Source organism: Miniopterus schreibersii (assembly GCF_964146895.1).
Source record: "Miniopterus schreibersii genome assembly, chromosome: 14".
Taxonomy (NCBI): Eukaryota; Metazoa; Chordata; class Mammalia; order Chiroptera; family Miniopteridae; genus Miniopterus; species Miniopterus schreibersii.
In genome coordinates, this window is record NC_138114.1 from 56,403,559 (window position 1) to 56,428,427 (window position 24,869).

The window sequence follows — 24,869 nt, forward strand, 5'->3', positions numbered from 1 at the left end:
CCCCAAAGCAAGTGAGCCAGGAGAGCAGGAACGCACATCCAGACAGAGCCACGGACTCTTTATCACCTAATCCCAGAAATGACACATCATCACACCCGCCACATCCTACTCATTAGAGACAAATACTGAGCCCGGCCCACACCCAAGGGGAGCAGGAGCTCCACCTCTTGAAGGAAGTGGCATCAGACAATCTGTAGGCATGTTTTTAAAACCACCACGCCTTACTCCCTCCAGGTACCCTCGCCAGAGTGACAGAAAGGGAATGAAAGCAACAACAGCATGAATCCAGGACAAGGAAAGCGAAGGAGACAACAGCAGTAATAATTCAGAACCGAGAAATCAGGAAATGAAGTCAAACAGCAGAGAGAAGGAAGTTAAATTATAAGCCAGTGGTGAGGAGTCATGAGGCCACCTAATTTTTACCCCAGAACCTCAAAATCTGAATGGGCAACACCAGGTACCTCTGGAAGTGGAGGAAAGGGTTAGGTTGAAAGTCAGTTTAAATAGTTGGCATAACTCCCTACCCCTTAGGTCTGGGCTTTGCACTGTGACCTCCTTCCCAAATGTTGGTATGAAAATTATGATTTTTCTTTTTAAATCTATTAATATTGTGTTATATTGAATCAGGATGCTTTTTGATACAAGTAACAGAAGAACCAACTAAAATGGCTTAAATAAGAGATTTAGTTTTTCAAATAATACAGCCAAAGGAGGAAGCTCTCAAGATTGGTCAATTCTCTTGGATGTCCCTTCATGGTCACAGTCCAAAGGTCATTTCCTCACATAGCCCCACATAAAGGTAGAAAGCAAGGGTGAAGAAAGAGGGTGGGGGTCCTTGTGGGTGGCTTTCCTTTCCCTTTCCCAGCATGTTGCTGGGTCTCAGGGCTCTCTTACTCAGCCACCCAAGTCTGTGACACTTGGCAGCCATGCTTCCTTCATGGGGCTCCTGCTCCTCAGGTGTCTCCTTATAGTTCTCCTGAGTTCATTGTTGTTCCCTGAAAACTATTCCTCAGCTAGGGGTGGTTCTCTGGGAGAAAGGGCTCTATCTTGTGCTTTTCCAGGTGACTTGGGGGTGTGGGGACAGAAAGCCTCTACGTAGGCTTCCCAAGGTCAAGCAACTCCTGCCTGGGCACCTCTGGTGGCCGTGATAGAAGACCTGGGCACATGAAGGTGGGCACTCATCAGTCAGTGTGTCCGTTTGCCTGCTTGTTTATGACTGGCTGCAGACTGTGAGGTTGTGAACAACTGGAGTCCTGGTCCAGCCGTACAAGCTAAGGTCGGCCATTGCACTGAAGAGCACCTCCTAGCAACCACCTGGGTCACAAAGCCATGTGAGGGAGAGAAAAGGCCCCAAGTAAAACCCAGTCCTGGTCCATCCTGGCTTTGGTTTCCTGCCCTGCCCAACTGCAGTCCCCAGGCCCTGGGCCCAATGCTCTCCTTTCTAGAGTTCAGGATCAGCTGCAGGGAGGATCTGAGGCACCATCCCCCTCCCCACCTCTTCTCAGGCATCTCCAAGGTTGGAATCAGAACAAGTTGTTGGCTTCCTTGACCACAGAGATATTCTAAATAGCCTGAAACAGATTTACTTTTGTTTCAACAAACACTACAATTGTTTATTGCCTATAAGTCAACTTAATTTAGATGTCAAGCCTCTCCTCTGGTCAGGCCGGTAGGGAAACATAAGCCCTTTCAGGTTATTTACAATAGGTGATATAGTCACATGCCTCAAAAATTATATATCTATGGAGTCATCCTGTGAAAACCTCCTTCCCACCCCTAGATATAACCACCGATATTGGTGTGTTATGCCTCTTTCCTGTGTTTCGTTATATCTACAGAAGCAAGCATAAGGATGTATTCACACACACGCGCGCGCACACGCTCGTTCGCTCCCTTTTCCCACAAAGGACAGCATACTATCCAATCCACTCAGAATTCTGCCTTTTTTATTTCACTTAAAATGTCTGGTAGCTCTTTCTCTACAGAGAGGCTGATCGTTTTCTTTTACAGCTACAGATCCCACGGTGTCCAGGACTGTGATTTATTGAACCATCTCCCACTGATGGACATTCAGGTTGTCAGCAGTTTTCCACCATCACAAACCACGCTGCACTGAATAACACAGAGTTTAAACAATGGGGGGAACGTAAAAGCAGCCGAGGCATTTCCTTCTGTTTTCCAGTAATTTCTTTCTCCCCTCTGCATCTTTACTTTCCTGGGAGCCAAAAGTTGATGCTTTATTGCAGTTTGCACACTGTTCAGGGTCATTTTGGCAGTTGGAATCACACAATAAAATAGAAAAATGTACATTTGTGGAAGTCCTGGAAGTAGCAACAGCAGCACCAAATCTCGCGTTCATCTAGCACCTCCTGCAGCCCTGAGTGCTGACACAGCAAGCTGGTGGGGACTTTGTAAGCTCAACACATGGTGACACAATCAGAGGCAGACCTCCTCCTTTCTGTCACAGGAGGTAAGAAGTGAGGCTGTGACGCTTAGGCCAGTCTAGCCAGGGCTACTGACACCATGGGGGGCACTTGGGAATTTTTTCCTCAGTGCTTTACAGCTTTCAAACATCCACTGGCATGGATACATTAAGGAATTGAAAGCAGGGATTCAGGGTCATATGTACACCCGTGTTCAAGGCAGCATTAGTCACAACAGCCAGGGGATGACAGCAACCCCAGTGTTCATGGAGCAGAAGACTGGATACACAAACTGTGGACAATGGAACGTTACTCAGCCTTAAACAGGAAGGGAATTCTGGTGAATTCTGCAATATGGACGAACCTTGAGGGCATTATGTTAAATGAAACAAGCCAGTCACAAGAGGACAAATACTATGGGATTCCACTTTTATGAGGCACCTAGTGCAGTTACATTCATAGAACTCACAGGGAACAGAATGGTGGTTGCCAAGGGCTAAGGGGGAGGGGAATGGGAGCTATTGTTTGATGGTTACCGGTTCACTTTTGCAGGATGAAGAGTTCTGGAGATGAACGGTGGTGCTGGTTGCACAACAATGTGAATGTACTGAATGGTTAGAGCATCTCCCTGGGTGGACTAAAGGTTCTCGAGTTTGATTCCAGCCAACGGGACATACCTCAGTTGTAGGCTCGATCCCTGGCCTGTTTCTCTCTTTCTCCCCCTTCCACTCTCTCTGAAATACAATGGAAAGAATATCCTTGGGTGAAGATTTAAAAAAAGTCCCACAAACCTACATGAAGACTGGCAAATAAGCATTACCACCCCCCCACACACTGGTTCCGCAGCTCATCTTCCTTTCCAGTGTCCACCTCCTCCAGGCTTCCACACTCCGCACACCTGCAAACACCTAGGCCTCAGGAGCAGACAGCCTCTCTTTTTTGTCCCAGCTAAAAAAAACCCTGGCCAAAGGCCTGGGTCTTCCTGCACCGGAGCATCATGGTAAAAGAGCAGCTACAATATTGATAATTAGCTGACATTTTGAGCCCTAAGTATGAGTCCAGCCCTGTTATATGCACTTTACTTGTATTTTCGTTTAAGTCCCACAACAACCCTATGAGGCTGAGGAATTTCATGACAGAGGAAACTGACCAAAACCAGAAAACACTTTGCCCAGAGGTTGGGGAGTGTGAGGGAATCTTCGAAAGGACTCACAGCTACGAGCTTGGACACAAATAAAACAAGGTGGGCATGAGAGCTCTTTATTATGTGATTGAGTTTTGGTAGGTTCAATGCAGAGGTGAAATACCAGGATGAGGCTGATAACCTGTTGAAAGTATAGAAATATCAAGGAGACAAGTCAGCGGACAGCCCACCCAATGCTTTGCAGGGAAATGGGCAACAGGAGGACCATCAGGTCAGCACCTCTGCTCACAAAGGAGTGAAGATCTATTAGCTCCCCTTAGAGGAGCCAGTCCTGGGGAACAGACTCAGCCAGAATGCCAACCTAATAAGTTATAGTGAGAACTGCAGCCTGGAAGAAAACCAGAACACTCAGTGTGTGCAGTCCAATCCACCCTCCTCTCAGATGGGAAAATCTACATGGGAAACCACCAGAATGCTACTTGGTTAACACTATGGTACAGCCCCAAGGCAGTTAGATGCCTCAAGTCGTAAAAAATCTAAAGCAGTGGTAATCTAAAGACCAATCACCCGGTGTCCTGGGCCAGGGCTGATCTCCAGGATGTCCTCTACCTGTAGTCAGAACAGGTGTTGTGAGTGACTGCTGCGAATGTATGATCTTCCCGCCAGCAGAGTGGTAGCTGCTCTCAGACTTTCTCATTTTCAGGGCTGCATGAGATCACACCTTTGCAATAACAGACTTACCTCAAAACTCAATATAATTTGTGTCGTTTCCACTTGTTATAATAACACTCTGGTTTTGAGATTCAAGAAACACACAGGTGTGGGGAGAAGGTGGAAAGGGTATAGGAGGGATACATGGTGATCAGGAAAATTTTAATTTAATCTATTCTAAAAATAAAAAGAAAGAAAAAGAGACACTCAGGTCTGTCAGACATGGAAAGCAGTACCTCTTGTTAAACACCACGCTAACAAATCCGGCCTAAGTCATCATCTTCATCAGCTGTAGGACGACTCTGACCTTCAGTTTCAGACACTGCAAAGTTTAGAGTTTGTCCTAAACTGTCCATATGAATCCAGAATAACTAGACTTGACTTTCCTCCTGGGGAAAATGAAGGTGTTAAGCCAGATCAGGGGCTGGTTTCCGGGAGGGGATGAGCCATTCCTGGGAAAAGGGAAGGGGGTGGTGTCAAGTTCTACTCAGCAGCCATACTCTCATCTAGTTCACATACTGAAATTTGGTGGAAATTTTCATTTGAAAAAGGGTTTTGCTGCCTTTTAAATTTGTAAACTACTGAACTAGACAGTCTTCCAAGGTCTCATCCAAGTGCTAAATTAGATTTTTGATTTTTAAAATTCATTTATTGAACGATTATTTGGAAAGTGACTATGTGACCAAACTCTGCCAGGTGTGGTGATTACAATAGTGAGTCATATGGTAATAAACAGAGACTCTGCCCTCAGGAACCCACTGTTTGTTTTTTGTCAGAAACTGAGGAGCGATATAAATGTCACAGAGTCACCAAAAGACTCTATGTTTCCTAGGTGTTTTAAAATCACAGGATTTCCTGAAACTCAGCTGGTACCCATTTTTTCCATGGATGCTGCAGTCGTCAAGTATTCCTTCCCCTCTGCCCAATGCTCAGAAGACACAGGCTGAATAATGCAGACAAAACCAGTTGTAAATTGAAAAATCACACTAGATTTTATTAAAATATACATAAATAACCTCATTTTTCTGAATTTCATCAGTTTTGGGAAGTCACGTGGAAAACAAGTGAGAAGTAGTAGCACTGGTGTGAGAAATGCAGACAGAAGGAAGTCGGTGAAACTGGTCCAGCCCACACCTGCCACCAGCCATCTGAGAAAGGCATCGAGTGCCGTGTCCTCAGCTATACAATGCGGTGCTTGGAATATATGTTGTCTGGGGTCGATTGCAGCTCTAAAATTCTACTGTACTAATTCTATTATTGGGAGCAAATGCTATATGTTAACGTATAGCGTGTACTCACAATGAAAATAAATGCCAAACTCGTAGGAATACTTTTAAGGAAGACAAGAGAAATACAGAAGTTTGATGCTTTAAAAAAAATGCATTGATGTTACTGTTTTATTCAAACTAATTAGAATATATACACAAAAATGTGTATCAAATGTTGCTTTCAAAAATTCTATGTTCCATGAGAACTATGTAAACAGTGTAAAATGTCTTTACTGCATAACAACAGAAAAAAAGTCAGCATTCCCACATAAGTATTAGGAAAATAGTTAAGATCATTTAAAGTTACAGTAAAACAAAATGAAGTACTATGGAAAAGTTTTTTCATGAGGTTGATTTATAGTCTAGAAGCAGTATACTTCATACTTTCAAACACTTTGGTATGAAAGAAATTAATCAATACAAAGCAAAAAAAAAAATCAAAAACCAAAAAAACCCCTCTGGTTCTCAGATTAACTGGAGCTTCAGGATGAGGCGACTGCACAGCCAGCCACCCTGCACGACAGGGGAGAGCTCTCACTGGCCCCCAGTGGACATGGCCGTGCTGGGAGAGCCTCAGAGGACTGCTGTGCAGTCAGGGCACTTCACCCCCCTTCATAGCCATGTTCTCAGCAGTAGCTTGAAGGCTTCACGAAAATCTCAGATTCAAGATGGAATATAAGTGATCTTGGTTAGTGCCTCTTAACAAACACAAGTAACGCTGGCTGCACTAAAGCAGCTCAGAAGAATTCACATTCAAAGTAGAACATACATTTAAAAAAAATTACATTCCTAATTTCTCAAGAAGTCCACACTTGAGTAAAAGAACATATACTACATTTAAAAAGTGCAAGTCTAACAGCCACAGCAGCAGGTCTTAAAGAAACAGAAACGACGTCAGTCTGCTACAGGTCTTTCTCCACCCACATCATACATTACGTTAACAACTGTGCACTGAACTGATCTGAGGAGTTTTTAACTGCATCATTTTGATAATTGCATTTTCTCATCTATACCGTCCAAATGTGGTACTGTTTCTATTGTCTCTTGTTCTGTACGTTTTCTTCTAAATGAATCCCTACATCTGAGAATTACATCTGAGCAACTGTCAGTGCATCACTTCTGTGTCATCCATCACAAGGGCAAACTGGGAATGTCCTCTGAGGATTCTCTCAGCAATGTAATTTATACTGCAACTTTATGGAAAGACAAAGTCTTCAAAAGAAAAAAATATCCTTGGTGAACTTCACAAACTTACAGTAATAACATAATAATGCACTGCTGTTCCTGTCTGAACCAAAAGAACATGCTGTCCAGTGCACCCAAAAAACAAATCCTGTGAGCACCAGTCCTCAGACAGGCAGGGAAGGGAGGGAAGGGAAAGACATGCAGCCGGGAGCATTCTGCGAGGATAACTACTCTGGGTCACCTTTACCACATCGTGAGTATGGAGATTAAAAGGGAGTTTTTGACAAGTTAATCTGAGGCTTACGGACAATTCTAGAATGGAATAAATGAGATAAACAAAAGAATTCGGCAAAATTGATCTCTGCTCGAATGAACCATGTACGGAAGAATTGTTAATATTTTAAATTAATTACTTCATAGTATTAGTACAGTTTTAGGAACATAAGTTCTTGCCTAAGTTTTACAACCAAGTAGAAGAAGAAATAAAACAATGAGCAGTGAACAAATTAAGTGTGAAATGAAGGGTCTCCTTTTGGTAATAGGTGCTATTAAAACCCAAGGACTATATTGTTTGAATTTTGTTCGTTTTGTGGAGAGAGACTGTTGGGAACATAAATCATTTCAAAATTTATTTGGAATCACCACCGAGACTACGGTATACTAATAACTGGCACTGCCAGACAGTAAAAACTATAGTAACAATAAAAACCATATCAATGAACCTAATACACCATTATTTTATGTACCATGGGAAGAAAAGATGCCCAGGATAGGAAGTCTAAAAGGAGGCAGAGACCCTCACAAAAAGTAAGGATGCCAAACAGCTATAGTCTCAAGGAAAGGTAAAAAATAACCCTTCCCCCAGAGGGCTGGAAAGAAGTCTGCACCTCTCCTCCTTAACAATACCTTGGTATTTGAACTCGTACATCCACCCTGACTTGGCTGCAAATTTTGTGGTCTGAATTCACAATACCAGCACAGTCCAAGAAAACCTAAGAGAAGTCAGCTTAAGCAGACTCAGGTTGGTAGTGTCCCCCCAGTGATGGGCCGAAAAAATGCAAACTGCGTCCAGAAGAACTCAACCTTCATCCCGGCAACAGCTGATTTTAGGGTGCATTCCAAATTTAAAGATGCCTACAATGTGAAAATATATAATCTGAAGTCAGTGAAATATGGGAGACAGATAAATAAGTCAATAAAAGAGATGCAGAAAGATCAGGAAATAAATGCTGGGCATGTAGGTAAACACGTGGAACCAATGACTAAAGGGCACGTTACTCAAAATATGGCAAAAAGATTACTTTAGAGAGAAGTTAAATCCCTCTCTAAAACATACTCTTTAACTATAAAGTCAAATGAAAAAACCATTTTAGAACTGAAAAAAATAAATGAATGAATAATAATCTTAAAAGACTGGCCTAGGGATTCCAAAACCATGCCCTCTTCTGCTGCCCTTCACAGCACAACCCTGTCCTCCCTGACCCTTCACTTCTCACCTCCCTTGACCCACCTTCCTCTGCCATGACACTACCATGGCCCTGCCCAAGGTCACCAATGATGGACATCCGAGCCCCCCTCCTGAGGACAACTGAAATTCCTGGTCCTCCTCTTCCCCGACCTCTCAGCAGCACCTGACAGGCCAACCACTGTCTTCTCTCAGCTTCCCCGAGATCACAAACCTCTGGATTTCCTTCCACATCACTGGTGGCTCCTCCTTTCCACCTATACCCTTCTAGGGTATTGCACCTAGTCTGTGTCTCCAAAGGCAAGTACATGCTGATGGTTCTAAAGTTAATATTTGTAGCTCTGTGCTTCCGACCAATTACTGACCTGACAAAGCAGTACTGATTCTCATCCCCCACACACCCCGAAAGCCTACTCCCTCCACAAGTCCTCCCAGGAAAAGGTACCACCACCATCCACCTAGTTGCTCACATCAAAATCCCAAAAGTCATCCTCGACCCTTCTTTCCCTCACACTCCACAATGAATTCATCAGTAAGTCCCCAGCAACTCACTTCCAAAACAGACCTGAATGCAATCATCTCGGACCATCTCTGCACTACCCCCCCAGGCAGTCTCCCTTCCTCCATTTGTGCTCAACAGCCTGCCCTCCAACCAACATCCACAGCAACCTTTCTAAAGGGTAAACCAAGTCACATCACTCAGTGTCTCCATTACGCCTAGAGTAAAATGCAGACACATACAGATCCCTCACACCAGGCCTCCTCCATTCTCCCACCCATTTACTACCCTCTGGCTACACTGGGCTGCTTTCTGACCCTCAAACAGGACGTATCTGTTCCCATCGCACAACCTTCACAGCTGCTCCTCCTTTTGTGTGAATTGTTCTTCCCTTACCAGCAGGTGCCCTCCTCCTCCTTATTAAGATTTCAACTCAATGTCATGAGTCAGCAAAGCCCTCCCCAGAAGCAACCCCAGTCATGCTCCCCATCTTATCTCATCTTCCCTACAGAAGCCATCACCATCTGAGATTCACTTACAGGCTAAAGGTTAGAGTACGGCTATACTGTCAACCTCCTCCCAGTGGAAGACACAGTAAAGCCTTACTTAACATTCTTGGATAAGTTCTTGGAACTGTGGCGAAACAACACATCACAAAACCAAGTTTACCACAAGCTTGTGGATATAAACAAGAGTTAAGATTCTACGACACCTCATCAATGTTGTAACGAAAGGACATTGAGCAAAACGATATTCAAGGACCTGCTGCAAGATGAAAAAATGCAGTGTTGTTTACCACTTATCCCCAGCATGAACACCGGTGCCGGGCACATAGTAGGTACTGAATAAATATCTGCTGACCAACTGAACGACTATTTCATAAATGAAAATCTGGACTGTGGTAGTTTTGAGATTACATTTAGTTTATCATTGTACTATCAGAAATGATAAGAACTAATAAAACTCTATCAAGAGTCTGATTATAAAATGGCTTTTTAGACCTCTTACCTACTCTATTGACTAAGACTCCTTAATACGTATTAGAAAATTATCTAAATGTCCATGAACGGGAAACTGGCTAAGTAAGATGAGATACAGCCATCCAGTGCATTACTATGTAACTATTAAAGAGAGTGACAAAGACTTATACAAGCTACCCTGAAAGCTGTGCAAGCGATACGGCTGACGGAAAACATCAAGCTATGGAACGATGTAGCCTGGACCTCACTAAAGAGGTTCCTTTTTTAAAGTGTACACACATCTGACGGAGTATGCATAGGAATACTGCCCTAAGCAAATTCTACTAAAAGCGGTCACCTCTACAAAGTAAGGTGGAGGCTAAACTTATCATTTATTATTAGATAATCAAAAACTGCTAGGAACTACTTTTGATTTCAGTAATTCGGAGCTCACCAGTTTGTGTTTACTCTTTCCAAGGCTTTAAAATCTCTAACTTTAAAAAAACACATTATCTATTTTTTACAGCGATGCATAACCTAGTAAGAAAAAACAGGCCAGTGTCAGATCTCAGGACGGTCAGGAACATAGATTGTGCTGACCTGTAGGCTGGCTCATCACGTGTTTAACCCCCTTTTCTGTTCCTTCCCTCTACGAAGACTAGAAATGCTTAAGACGTCACTTTTACAATCTTCCCTGCAGTTCAGGATCGTGGGGAGACATGTGACACAGTCTTAGTCACTGGGCATGAGTAAACTTTTAGACATGATTTTGCTTTCCAATTAAAAGGGAGAGATATAACCAATATTGCTCTTCGACCCTTATCCATACCTTAATGTAGACACGATGTCTGGAACTACGGCAGCCATCCTGTAACTATGAGGCAGCAAAAGCCAATATGCAGGCGCAAAGATGCAGACAATCTGGGTATCTGTTGGCATCACTGAACAAATGAACCCTTTCTGTTATGTAATAAAAGTGAACCTCTACTTGTTCAAGGTATTTTGACTTAGGTTCTGTTACCTACAACCAACGGAATTCCTAGCTGATGTTCCTGAGGATCTATTTTTAAAAGAAACTAAAATTCAAAGAGCTCAAATTCTACGTAGAATTAGACGATTATAACAAGTAGGAAATGTAAATTATACACTAATTCCCTTCCTTTACTGTCTCTAGTCTGAATTTTTAAATTAAAAAAAACAACACTCAAAGGAAACATAAAAATGGGAAAATTGTTGGTCAGCATGAATTTCATAAAAAAGACTCCGGGATGAAACTTCAGAACTTACACACAACAAGGATAAACTCACACAGTGGAGCTGAAGTCCAGTTAATGCTGGGGCTGTTCTGGGCTGATGTTCATTGTTCGATACACTTCTTTAAGTAATAACAGGGCAGTATCTTCAGACTCCCTATCAAAAAGAAAAGCACATTTACTTAAGAGACAATTAGTAGAAATTAATCTCTGTGCTCAAAGGGGACACTGCTGCTCCTCTTCTATTCAGCTCTACTAAGGGGGGCAAAAGACAGTCAAGCGTTGTAATCTCAGAGCTGTCCTTAAAATCTGGATACCACTCAGCCATGCTGCAATTCTCCTTGGTGAGCAGGGACACAAGAAGGGGTGGCTTTTCCAAGTCCCTCTCTATCACTCCCATTCTGTGAAAGGCATCCCTGCAAAAACTGTGCCTACCAGCAGTGAGGGCCTTTGGTCAAAGGCAGGTGACACACTGCCTTCTGGTGGGTAATTAAACTAAAAGGGGAAAATACTAATTTTGAATATATGGGTGTTCAAATTAATCCTCCGTAACAAATGATACATCAGCAAGCATCTCACTAGAACTAACACTGCTTCCTATGCTGGCACCTAGAGGCCACATGTTATCAAACAAGAAAATACTTACCAATAGCACAAATGACTCTGAAGAGCGAAGAGATACTCATTGAAACTCTCTATTGGCTTTTCCTGAAGGACGTGGTCGACCCGGCGGCCTCCGTTCAGCATTCCGACCTTCCCTAGGTAGTCCTCATCCTGGGAAAAATCTGGACTTTCCACCACTTTTTCGGCTGGAATTTAAACCATTTCAGTATCAGTCAATCCCTTATCATTACCCTTTGACTTTAGCTGACTTCTGGGCTCAGTGAGAATATTGCTTGACCCAGGTGGCAACTTTGGGGCTGCCAGGCTCACTTCCCATTCCAAAGACCAGGGGAAGAGGGTGGGTTACCCCAGAGAGGAGAGACAGCCAACGAGCTGACAGAGGTTGTGAAGAAAGGGGTGAGGGAGCATTGTAGAAAGAAAGGAAATGGAATTAGAATCTGAAAAACTATCATGGCACAACCACCTCACATTGCAGTAAAGTCCATAGCAACACGGTTAAACAGCAGCATCAGAAAGGATCGTTTTTTGGAGTGGATCTTTCCAGGGCCTGAACACAAATTTGGTTCTCAATTCTGGCCCTTCACGCTGGCCTTAGGAATCTCAATGACATTTAATACTGCAGAGTAAAAAGCTCAGCAGCGATCAGGCAGAATCCTAGTAAGGAAGGGTGACATGCATTTTGAAGTATAGCTCATCATAGGAGATTTTCTTTTATAGGAAGAGTCTCTGTGCTTTAACAAAAAGCATCCTTCAACGACTTGTGGGTCACGTTCAGAAACAACACCTGGAACAGCTGGAAAAGGCCTCAAATACCAAGCTTACCATCGACTTGTTTTTCTTCCTCCTCTTGGATCTGATGGGCCACCTTCTCCAGTTCCTCTTGCAGCTGAGCTGAGGAGGTGTGAGCACGGGCAAACTCATTTAACGTCTGCCAGGCACTTTTCAGAGAGCTAATAAAACCCTGCTTCAAATCAGATCCCATGCGAGACAGACTTTCTTTCAGCTCTGAAGAGAAGACAACACATCAAGTGAGTAGTCAGTGTGCACAATTCTGCCCCACATAATTGAAAAGAAAGTTAACATTATTCAAGGCAAGGTGAAACCTGCCAGTCCTCCCTTAAATGACACACACATGGAGTATCTCAACCCAAAACCTTCAACACGTTAAAACGTTTTGAGGCGTCTTATCCCTGCCATTTCTGTAATGAGTAAACCTGATTCAGCCAAATCTATAAACTTCCTCTCTCCAAAAAGAGGAAGCTCAATACCATAAAGGTATACTTAAGCACAGGTGTGTGCTTTTCCTAACTGTGAGCTGAAACGTGGGCCCACAAAGTTGAAAAGACCTCTTTTCCTAATCTGTGACAGTGAAACCACTTAGAAAATGTGAGATTGTGACATAACCACAACTTAAACTTATAATTTAAAAATGAAGAAACTCTGACCCCTTCTATTCACCTTTTCTACTTTTGTCTAATAATTCGTATTTGAAATCAAGGTCTTTGAGTATCAAATTTCTCATTTTAACTCCAAAAGAGTTAAATATTTTTTTAAAGCATGGCAAAAGCAAAAAAAAAAAAAAAAAGAAAAAAAGGAAAAAAAAAAACTTTTAAATAAGAGGGCACGATCACTTTTCCTGCTTTACACCTGTGGGTAAGTAATATACATGATTAACAGACTTAAGAGAAACTTAAACCCCCCTTAGAATTACCATCAATCCATATGTTCAATGAGTTTTTTTAACAGGAAAAGTCTGTCTTGTTAGCAAGGAAATAAAAGCCCACTTGACTTCAGAGCATCGAACTTATTTCTTGACAGTTTGGTCATTAGTTCAAATGCTACTCTGCTTCTCAATTACAAAGATTTTAACCAAATTCTATCAAAGTCTATGCATCATGTCACTTTATTACCATCTTCCCCCATTCCTAAGTATCTCAGCAATTAGAATGTTATCAGGGATAAAGTCATCAAGGACAAGGAACTCACTGTAACTTTCCTTATAGCACCTCCAAATATTCAGTAAACAAGTTCTGAACACAGTAGGCACTGAACATTATCTCTGTAACAACGGACTTAAGTGTTAAAATTTTTACAATTCATTACAAATAACAGGTTGAAAAACAAAGGGAAGGAAATAAGTTTTATAATATTTGCTTTTTACCTAAATGAAGTCTTTTTCTGCCTTTGTGATGTGGAATGAGAACCGCTTTTAGGTCCAAATCTGGAACAATCATAGGTTCAAGTCTATATGCCATTGGATCAAGCTATAAATAGAAGAATTGAAATTTATAAAAAGCCATTTTATTTTGAGTAATATACCTCAGTTGGGTAAAAAAACAAAAAACTGGCAAACCAGATATCTTGATTTTTTTTCACACCTATTCAAATACCGGTAATTATAAGAAGACTTTAAAGTTTCTGAGTAAAATTACTTTGCAAGCAAAGCAATAGAATTATTTCCTTTAACAAAGGTTTATTGAAAAAAGTTCACTGGGAAATATTTGACTATCTATTACAACAGAGAGCTGAGTTGTACAAAATCCAAATCAGTATTAATTCCTGAGAAATAAGGACCTGAGAATCTATTAGGGTAAAGAGCACAAGTTCTTCATCTCCTTCAAAACAGGAAGTTAGTTCAATTCACTCACTGGGTGATAAATATTGAAGAATCCTTTACAGGTAGGAAGCCTGTAGTTCTCATCTATCCGATCCACTCCTCTAATAGTAAGAAACATACCAACTGGAGATCCCATGGCAAAGAAAATCTCTGGTTCAAAGTCTAATGAGCTGTAAACAACAGAAACCTAGAAAGAACCAAAGAGCAATAAAACATGATCATTCCAATGATCATAAGTTGAAACACTGTAAGTGAAAAATGCATTTAATATAGAACATCATAGCTTAGCTTAGCCTACCTTAAACATGTTCAGAACACTTACATTAGACAACAGTTGGGCAAAATCATCTAACACAAAGTCTATTTTATAATTAAGTACTGAATATATCTCATATAATATATGTGAAACACAATACCCAGAACACAGTGCTGTTTACCCTCGTGATTGGGTGGCTGCCTGGGAGCAGCACAGACTGCCCAGCATCACAAGAATGTGTCCTACCACACAGCATTGGCCTGAGAGACCAAATTCTACACTCAGAAGTGTGGTGTCTACTAAATGTGTATCACTTCCAACCCATGATAAAGTTGAAAAATGGTTAAGTGGAACAACAGTAAGTTGGGGACTGTCTGTACTAGTGAGGGTGATGCGGAGAGGCAATCCTGTAAACTGCCAGTGGGAATGCAAATTGCCACAGCCCTTCAAGCAGCAAGTAGCAACAACTACCAATGGTTTCATGTGTACATTCTTTGGCCAAGCTAAGTTTCTTCTACTTATTTAACTGAAAGAATAAAGAATTTGCACGGGAGAACTGGTTTAAAACTGTTTATCACTAGATCGCTTAAAAGACATAAAACACTGGAAATATCCTCTATGTCCAATGTTATGGGTTGTGTCCTCCCCAAAAAGATATGTATCAGTACCTCAGACCTTATTTGGAAATAGTCTTTATACTGGTAATCAAGTTAAAGTAAGGTCTTTAGGCTGGGCCCCGATCCAATATAATTGGTGTTACTATAAAGGGGAAATCTGGGCAGAGACAGACACGCACAGAGGGAAGACGATGTGAAGACAAGGGTAAGAATGCTGTGTGAAAACGGAGGACTGGGGTGATGCATCGATAAGCCAAGGAACACGTGGCAAACCACCAGAAGCTAGAAAGAGGCCAGGAAGGGTTCCTCTGCATGGCCCTGCTGACAACTCCATCCTGGACTTCCAGCCTCCAGAACTGGGAAACTATAAATTTGTTGCTTTAAGCCACTCAGTGTGTGATACTTTGCTATGGCTACCCTAGGAAACTAATACATCCAATAAGTAAATGTCAGGATAAATCACTATCTTTCAAAACAGTGCAACGTAGCAGTCATTAAAAATGAAGTTGTAGCAAAGTAATTACTGACACGGAATCTATTCATAATACAGCTGACTCTTGAACGAGTCTGTACTGCGTGGGTCCCCTTAAACACAGGTTTTTCCCGGTAAATACTGTAAGTGTATGTTCTCTTCCTTATGACCTTCTTAATAACAGTTCCAATTTTCTCTAGCATACTTTAAGAACACAGTATATAACACATATAACATACAAAATATGTGTTGACCATTTGTTATCCGTAGAGCTTCTGGTCCACAGTAGGCTATTAGTAATTAAGTTTTGGGGGAGTAGAAAGCTATACGCAGACTTGTGACTGCATGGGAGGCCGGTGTCCCAAACCCCATGCTGTCCAAGACCAACTGTATATTGTTTGAAAACAGCAGTATAAGGTTTCAGTAAAACATTATATGTAGCACTGTCCCATTTTTTTAAAACATATACATAAATATATGCACAAATGAAAGTCTGGAAGGCCTTCTTCAAACAGCTAATGGTGGTTAGTTCTGGTTCAAGAATTTCCACAATTATGAAAATGGAAACTTATTTATAATAAAAATATGCTGAAAGTAACATCCAAAAAAACCTTCAGACTTCAAAGCCAGTGAGATACAAAAGTATAAAAATGTATTATGAAATGTTGCATTCTCAACTATTTGACCGATTTTTAAAGGAATTTTTCCCTAAGGAAAGAGCTATAAGTACCAAAAACACATAAATTAAGTGAATACAGCAAGATTCTTTCACAGAAGCTGAAGTATATTCTGAGCGTATTTTCTAACTATTACCAGTTTTGTTGCTAGTGGCTATCAGAGCACGCCATAAAACTTGAGTGACGGAAAACGGAAATAAGGAGAATTTCAAAAGTTAGATGGTGTATTCAGTACACATTCAATCCCTTATTTTGAACATTATAAAAGCAGCACACAATTTTTATTAAAATCAGTTTTCTCTACACCTCCCATAAATGTTGAATAAATATTTGAACTTAAAGATATGTAATAAAGATATGTGATTCCAACATAAAAATGCAGCCCTCATCACTGTGCAAACTTACCTGCCCAGTGCCAATTTCAAAAGACTCATAACCAACATGCACAGAAGAAACACAAGCACCGACTGGAAGTTTCCTCTTGGACTCACTAGACTCTGAGGGGACAGAAGCCATTTCTTTAGCTTTCTGAGCACTTTCCTCTTGTCCTTTTGTCAAAGCCGCCATCACTGCCTTCTTTTCTGAGGCTGTTTTTTTTTGTTCCTGTGAAATATCAAAATTTGGTAACATAACCCTGAGGGAAAAAGTTCAGTTATGAGCTATCACCATGAAACATGCTACCTCAATATTAGGGAATGATTAGTAATTTCTGAGGCACAATAAGGATATTGTGTCAGTAGAGAAATGTCCCTTTTAGAGACGCATACTAAATATTTTAGAAAGAAATACCATGTCTGTAATTTACTTTAACATTCTTAAGAGAAAAAGATTAAGAGGCAATGAAAAAATACAGCAAAACAGCTGTAATTAAATCTAAAAATTATCACTTCACTATTTGTAATGCTTTTCTATATAATTTAGTTTTAATAATAAAAAGTTTAAAAATGTCAATTTCTTCCTTGAAGAACTAAACTACAGACATTTTAGAAGTGCTGTATAATTTTAAAATACACATTTCTATAAAGATGTGTAACTTAGGAAAAACCTCTTCATTCAGCATCATGTCTGCATGGAGCCATGAACAAGTTTTCCTCAAAAGCATTTTGGGAACAATAAGCACACTGTGGTCTCTTCGTACAATGGGATAACCACTCGGAAATAAAAAGGAATGAACAGCAAATGAGGCAACAATTTGGTGAATCTCAAAAACAGTATTTTGAGTAAAAACAAGCCAGGTATAAAAGAGCACATACACAGTGTTCATTCCATTTATATAGAACAGGCAATACCTTCAAGAGTGGCAGAAATGAGAAGAGCAGCTACACAGCAGGAGGAGCTTAGAAAGAAGCATGCATGACAGAGATGTGCCACTTACTTTAGATTGTGATGACACAGGTGCAAAAATTGTCAAAACTTACTGCCCCAAATACTTATGATCAAGTTATTCCCATAAATAAATAAGTGAACAAAAGCTTTGGGAGCATCAGAGGACAGGTGTATCTACTAAGACGAAACCCGCTCACACTGGCTTGTCATCACACCCAGGTACAGCAGCGTGCCAGGGGATGTGAACAGCCATAACGGGTGGACTTGTCCACTCCCCACATGCACGTGTTTCAATGGACCTCAGTCCCCAGGCTGCCAAAGACTGTGTAAGTCTCTGTTTAAACCGTTGTTGACAATGCCTAAACAAAATAGCTGGCCAAATTGGTCTTATCTATTAATGAATTCCAATTACTACGAAATCAGGAAGAGTCCAATTGGTTAATCCAACCAGACTATAGAAAAAAAAACTCTCTGCCAGCCAGCTGGGAACTAATCCCACCATCCTGTTTTGGAAAGTTTGGTTATCTCCGCCCTTTGAAGGCAGCACAAGATAAAATCTAACACCCAAAATGAAGAACATGCTCAGAATTATTCAGTTTAAATTTGCTTTCTCACTCAGAAATACCTTCCATTCTACTTGCAGAACTTATTCTAATTTGCTGAGAGCTGTCTAATTGGATCATAAACTGTCCTACTTTAGACTGTTGTTTTATTTCTCCTAGACACCTGTGATAATTGTAAAAACAAACTGAACCAACATATACATACTTGACGATTAATATTCCCAATACTAAAAATGATTCCTTTTCAAATGGAGATCACTAAGACAATTTACAAAGGGGAAAAAAGCATTCAGACTACAAATACTTGATGTGCTCATTATAAATAATTGGCTAATTACAGATGTACCATATTATCTTATTGATCCAGCAGCACACCTTGTCATTGATAAGAAACAAAGAGCCATCCATGGCAACATGGATAAGAAAACGTCATGGCTCATCCAGAGGCAATTACTTCTGAATTTAAAAAATCAGGCTGCTTTATAGATTTTTACTCTTTTCAAAATATTCTTATAACGCCATAATTTATATATTGGGGCAACCACAGTGCATCTACAAATTTCTCAAGAACCATAGAAACTTTTCCACTGTTGGTCCTTTAATTACAGAGCAAAGTCAAGAATGTGCTGTGGGGCCTGAACACAGCTTCTCATTTGTTTTTGTTTTATAGGCTTGTGCTCGGTTCACGTGTACATGGACTCAAATGTTAATGGTAAAACCAGGAAGGAGTCATATGTTTAAAAACTCATTTATTATAGAAATATTTGCTCATGGCTAAAATTTTATAATGCTGCTTATAGCACTTAATCTTTTATTTTAAAATTTCTAAAGTTAAAACTAAAATTTAAACTAAACAGGTGATTTGGTGACGATATAATGAGCAGGTCAACATTCCATAATATTTAAAAGCATCATGATTTTCATGGCCATAAGAACATGTTTGAGAGCCACTCCTTTATGAGAGAAAATACTAACTTCCACACCTGCCATTCGGGCTTCAGGGCTCTCTGCCCTCCCCTACTCTCAGCTCATCTGCTGTTTCAGCTGCAGGCCCACTCCTGGAAGATGATTTCCCCCAAACCTACCCCTCCTTCAAGCTGAAGCACCAACACCTTGGGGAAGTCTTCCCTTACTAACCTCCGGTCCTTTCTCCCCAGGCCAGAACTGCCACCTTCACCTGGCTGTCACAGCATGAACAGCAGTCTGCTACAGGGCCGGCCTGTCGTCATTTGTGGTCAACTCTCTCCAACTAGACACACTATCTTCAGTTCATCTCCAAATCTCAAGAATTGGACATCATGCCTGACCCAAAACATATATTTATAAAATGTTGACTAACTCAATTGCTTAAGCTAGTCACATCCAATCAGTCCTATGACTACAGTCATACTACATAAACTGGCGTATGTTAAGTTCCAAAGAAGTAACCCAAATAAAAAGAACCACAGAAGTTCAAAGGTGGATTTTTATTAACAAAGACATGTTAATAAAAATAAGCCCTAGCTGTTTTTGCTTAGTGGTTAGAGCATCAGCCCACGGACTGAAGGGTCCCGGGTTCAATTGCAGCCTAGGGTACATACCTAGTTGCAGGCTTGATTGCCTGCCCTGGTTGGGGCACCTGCGGGAGGCAACCAATCGTGTCTCTCTCACATCGATGTCTCTCTCTCTCTCTCCCTCTCTCCCTTCCATTCTCTCTGAAAAGCAATGGGAAAAAAATCCTCGAATGAGGCTTGAAAAAATAAAAATTAAAAAAAAACATAGCCACCCTAAGTGCTAATTCTTCCAATTAAGTATTTAAAAAAACTCTCTGTAAAATTAACTTAATGAAAATGAAACAGCGAGTTTCCCCGCAGTTGTTTCCTTTTTAAATGCTTTTTAGTTGTTGCTGCTTGTTGCTGTTTTGTTTTGTACTGTTAAGAATTTTTGCTTTTTGGCCTTGGCCAGGTAGGTCTTAGTGTCATCCTGACAGGCCAAGGTTGCGGGTTTGATCCCCAGTCAGGGCACATACAAGAAGTAACCAATGATGCATAAACAAGTGGAACAGTACATCAACGTTTCTCTCTCTTTCCCCTCTCTCCTCTTTCTCTAAAATTGATCAATCAGTACATTTTTAAAAAAATAATTTTTGCTTTTTGGTTATTAATGAGATTAATGTGTGTGTGTTCTATCTTTAGAAGGTGAGAGGGATTCGGAAGAGAGAAAATGAGCTAAAAGCCACTGGGTGTTAATCTTCACCTGCATCACTTCACCCTCAGGCCAACCCTGTAAGGAAGGTGTTATTGCCATTCTAGAAATAAAGGAAACCAAGAGTCAGAAAGGGCACACAAACTGCTCATGATTATGTAGTTAATAAGTGGTGAACTGAGAATCAGGGTTACCAACTTATCTAGTTATCCAGGATTTACCCAGTGTTTGCACTGGAAAGTTCCCATTTCAAAACTGAAAGTCCTTTGTCTAGGGAACTCTCTCTGTCCCAAGAAAACTAGGTAGTCAGTTACCCTAACTGGAATTTAAATCCAGGTCTGCTGACTCCAAAGTCTGAGCTTCTATCCACTCCATAACTGTGTCCAGGGGCTGGAAGCACACTAGCTGGCCCAACCATGATGGTATTAACCAAGACTTCCAAAACATAAACAAACTAATCACAGATGAGTTTTGTTTTCTTTGGGGCCAAGATGAACTTTACCAGTTGGGCAGCTTTGTGTTTTACGAAGTGAGCTATCTTCTTTCTGGGTCCCAGGGGTACTCCCATTTCCTTCAGGTCATCGTCCGTACACATAAGCTTGAAAAGAACATAAACAAGCACATGAATTAGTCTAGAGACAGAAGAACTGACATTGAAAAATGAAATTATAAAGAAATGACAACTCTAAAGCCACCTAAAACCCAGTCCATTGTTTCAGAAGCTGATTGTTTGGATTTTAAGTCATGGATTAATTTGGGCTGTGAAACCTTAGCCCCCCAACATCCAATCACTCTATTAGTTCTTTAACAGGAAATATGTGTTGTACAAAACTCAAAGGCGACCATCAAGCTAAAGTTCTGAAGTCTCTCCCTCCAGTCCTGCCCCAACCACCCAACCCAGCACTCTCAGCAGCTTGGGGGGTGGGGGGCAACCTGCTCTCTTTGAGACATTGTCTTACACATACACAACATCTACATGATTCCAGTGTGTGGGCACAGGTGTGACCTACTGTGCTAAAAGGACTGAGCTTTTGGTCATGTCACATGACGTACCTGAGAGATCGTTTCACACCTCATCTCTGACACTGCCTCATCCATTCAACAGCTGCAGGGTCCACAGCCACATGGACGCCCAATAAATGACTTCACTAGAGTCCTACTAGTGGACATGAAAGGTGTTTCTAAGTTTTACTAGTACAAACAGTGCTGCAGTATTCTTGCACATATTCGTATGCATATTTCTCCACAGGAAATATTCCTGCCGTGAATTTGCTGGGGCAAACAAATTTTATATTTTGAAAGATGTTGCCAAACCGCCCTACAGAGAAGATGTACCAATTTACATTCTTACCAACGCTATGTAACAGTGCCTACTTCCCTTCATCCTAACCACATATATACAGGGTGGGGCAAAGATAGGTTTACAGTTGTTCGTATGGAAAATAATACAGTAATTAATAAACAATAATACAATAAGCTCTGTTTTGAGTACTCACAACTGTAAATCTACCCTTGCCCCACCCAGTATTATCAAACTTTATTTTCACCAAACTGATAGGTTAAAAATAAAACCTCAATGCAGTTTTAATTTGCATTTCTCTTACTCATTTTCCTGTAAGAAGCCCTGTTATTTTCTTTTCTGTAATATCATCTGTTCTTACTCTTTACCTGTTTTCCTATTTTGTTGATATTTTTGTGTAACTAGTTTGTAGACATTTTAAATAGTAAGGAAATAAGCCATATATCTGTAATGAGTGCTCCAAATATTCTTCTTAACCTATCATTGCCCTTTAGACGTTTATGGCACCTCCTGCTATGCAAATTTTTTCTTTTATGGCTTCTGGGTTTTGCAGCACATTTATAAAAGCCTCCTCAGGTTGTTTAAAAAAAATTCTCCTGTGTTTTTCAATTTTTGAAACATTTATGTCTCTGTCTTATCTGGAATGTATTATGTAAGAGTGTTTAAATCATTCTTAATTTTCAATTTATACACAGGAAAAACAATTTTAGACAAAAATGAATCAAACTATCACCAGTACCAGAGATTCCATATCAATCTTTTCCTTTTCAAAAGTGCTAACGTATTCAGAGAGGCTAAGTGCTGCCAGAGCTTCGTGCAAAGTCAGGACATCGTCATTTTCAATATCAAGGTCACAAGATTCATCCAAGGTCAGCTTTGGCTCTTCAGGTATCTTAAGAAAAAAGTTGGGGAAACATTACAAAGCTCAGAAAAACTCCCATAAAATGTCTCCCAACCTACAGAAATCATAAACCATTCTGCTCTATAAAACAAATCTTAATTTTTGGTAGTTTGCCATCCAAAGTTTTAAATATTTTGAAAAAGCATATAAATCAACAAATTACGCATGCTCCCATTTCTTACAATAACAATGAGCTATATGGTTCCATTACACTTGTAAACCTCAGTATTTTGTTATATAGAAACAGTTCAGATTTTGGGAAACTGTTCCACTCCAAGTCCAAATCTAAGTGTTAATTGGACCATACCTGCTTCTCCTGAAAACGTGGCTGCTTCACAGCTCCATTAGCAACAGCAAAAGGCCCTGGAGACTTTGATAAAGTCAAATCTTTCTGATTAGACAGGATGTCAAACAATATTAAAGAACCTAAAAAACAGAAGCATTTGCTTTATAATGTTCTAGGTGCTTTTTATAACACTAAATACATTCTCCTACTTTTTCTCAAAGTCCCTAGGCAAAAGGCACACACATTAGGTGCTAATCAGGATCTGATCATCAGCATCCCTGTCTTACCGAGCAGCAGAATAAATTAAATACAAAGCGTCTGTAGGTGACATGAAGGTGACTAGCAGAAGTGCCTCTGAGCTCAAAGCACCCAGTCCCACACTTCATAAAACGTAAACCTGTCATTCTAATCTTGTACCAGCATCATCCACCCTGAAAGCAGTGATGACTCAACAAATATTTTGTTTAAAACATGAATATTTGACAGTTTTACCTAAACTGTGACCAGCCACAGAGATCCCTCCTTTGAAGTCCGGGTTCCGACTCAGAAAGAGTGCGTGCAGACGGTTTATCTCCGTTACCACCTTTTCCACAATCTTCTGACAGTAGGTGGGGCTATTGTAAAACAGAATATCTAGCAAGGTTTCGTTGGTAAAGTGACGAAACCGACCAATACTTGGTAAAGTGATTTTCTTAATATTCCTGTTTAGAAAGAAAAAAGTATAATGTCAGTAGCTACCTTAAATCTATGAATTTTTTTTAAGTTTAGATCTTGAATCCTGAACATACACTGAGTAAAGAAATCCCACAAACTAATTATGAGTTGATTTTGTTTTTTAGAGTTATCCTAAATAAATCAAGATTAGCCAAACAACTGCTATTTGTGCCTTTAACCATACTATAAATTTTGGAAATTTCTGAAGAGATATCATATAAAATAAGGCTTATGAAAATATTTTTATTTTTAAAGAGCAAAGCCTACTCTTTCATTTTTCTTCCAATTTATTGGAAATTGGGATACCTGATAAAAACTGTTGGTGGAAAGGACAATAAAGTATCAGGAAGAAAGGAGCTTAATGGAATGAAGATCTTTCCTGATTTGAGAATGGCCACAGCAAAGTTCAAGAACATCCAGAGAAAGAAAACACCCTTACACCAGGGCCTAGCATGGATAAATGCTGCTTGCAGGATCACTTTTATTAAACCATGTGCTCTGAAACATGATGACGAGCGCCAAAATGCAGATGTTATTAGCCTGTGTCCTAGCATAAATATTACCTAAAATTAAAAAACAAACCCTAAATCCCTGGTGCTTAATTGAAAACATTCAAAATTGAGTGGGGGCATTTTTAGTTGTCACAATGCCTGGTGAGTGCTGTGGGCATTTAGACTAAGGATACTAAATGGCCTACAGTACACACTCAACGATCTGACATGATAAAGAATTGTCCTGCCAAAAGAGCCTCCACCGAGAAACAATCATTCTCAACCAGAAACGGTTTTGACCCCAGGGGACATCAGGCAATGACTAGAGGCATTTTTGGTTGTCACTGTGGGAAGGAATACACTACTATTCTCTACTGGGTAGAGGCCAGGAGGCTGCTAAACACCCTACAACGTACAAGACAGTCCTCTATCAGTATTTTAAAACCAGCTTAAATTACCTAGATTCTCCCAAACATATGCATACACAGAAAAGTAGCATACAAATTTAACAGCCAGTATTTAATTATATGTCAGAGCAAAGATAAACTTAAAATAAAGAAATACATTTGTTAAAATCCACAAACCTGTCAACACCTGTGGCATCCCCACCCAAGGAACTATGCCAATGAACTGGAAGAAACTCCACTCTGCTTATTTTCCGATCATCTAAAGATTTCCTGAAATGTGTCTGCAGCAATTTGAGAGAAACTACCCTAAAATCATCCACTAAAAAAAAACACAGGGAAAACAACAAATTAATTAAATTTCCTTAGCTTGGTATATAGTTAGCAATTACCTCAAGTATGCCAGTATTTTTTATAACAAACTTTTCGGGGTGGGGGGGAGAATTTAGCCCCCCAAACAATAAACCTAATGTTCAGAAAGCTCTTTTAAACTTTTCATTACTTTAGAGGTATGGATAAATGAGTGAAAA

General features: G+C 40.4%; 1 protein-coding gene across 2 annotated transcripts in view; it reads right to left on the bottom strand.

Annotated features, from left to right (window-relative positions):
• Positions 1–5,244: 5,244 nt before the first annotated feature.
• The window catches only part of SEC23IP (SEC23 interacting protein), a 31,754-nt gene continuing 12,129 nt past the window's right edge, over positions 5,245–24,869 (bottom strand). The window contains exons 8-19 of one of the 2 annotated variants that reach the window (XM_081158719.1): positions 24,520–24,661; positions 23,223–23,431; positions 22,752–22,870; positions 22,283–22,435; positions 20,746–20,841; positions 16,576–16,773; positions 14,180–14,335; positions 13,693–13,795; positions 12,354–12,536; positions 11,554–11,716; positions 10,963–11,064; positions 5,245–7,865 (exon numbers count right to left, since the gene is read on the bottom strand). In XM_081158719.1, the coding sequence (XP_081014845.1) occupies positions 10,983–11,064; positions 11,554–11,716; positions 12,354–12,536; positions 13,693–13,795; positions 14,180–14,335; positions 16,576–16,773; positions 20,746–20,841; positions 22,283–22,435; positions 22,752–22,870; positions 23,223–23,431; positions 24,520–24,661 (1,604 nt within the window). In that variant the 3' untranslated portion in view covers positions 5,245–7,865; positions 10,963–10,982. Of the gene's footprint in view, positions 7,866–10,941; positions 11,065–11,553; positions 11,717–12,353; positions 12,537–13,692; positions 13,796–14,179; positions 14,336–16,575; positions 16,774–20,745; positions 20,842–22,282; positions 22,436–22,751; positions 22,871–23,222; positions 23,432–24,519; positions 24,662–24,869 lie in introns of both variants that reach the window. The other variant, XM_081158720.1, reaches the window with a different exon arrangement.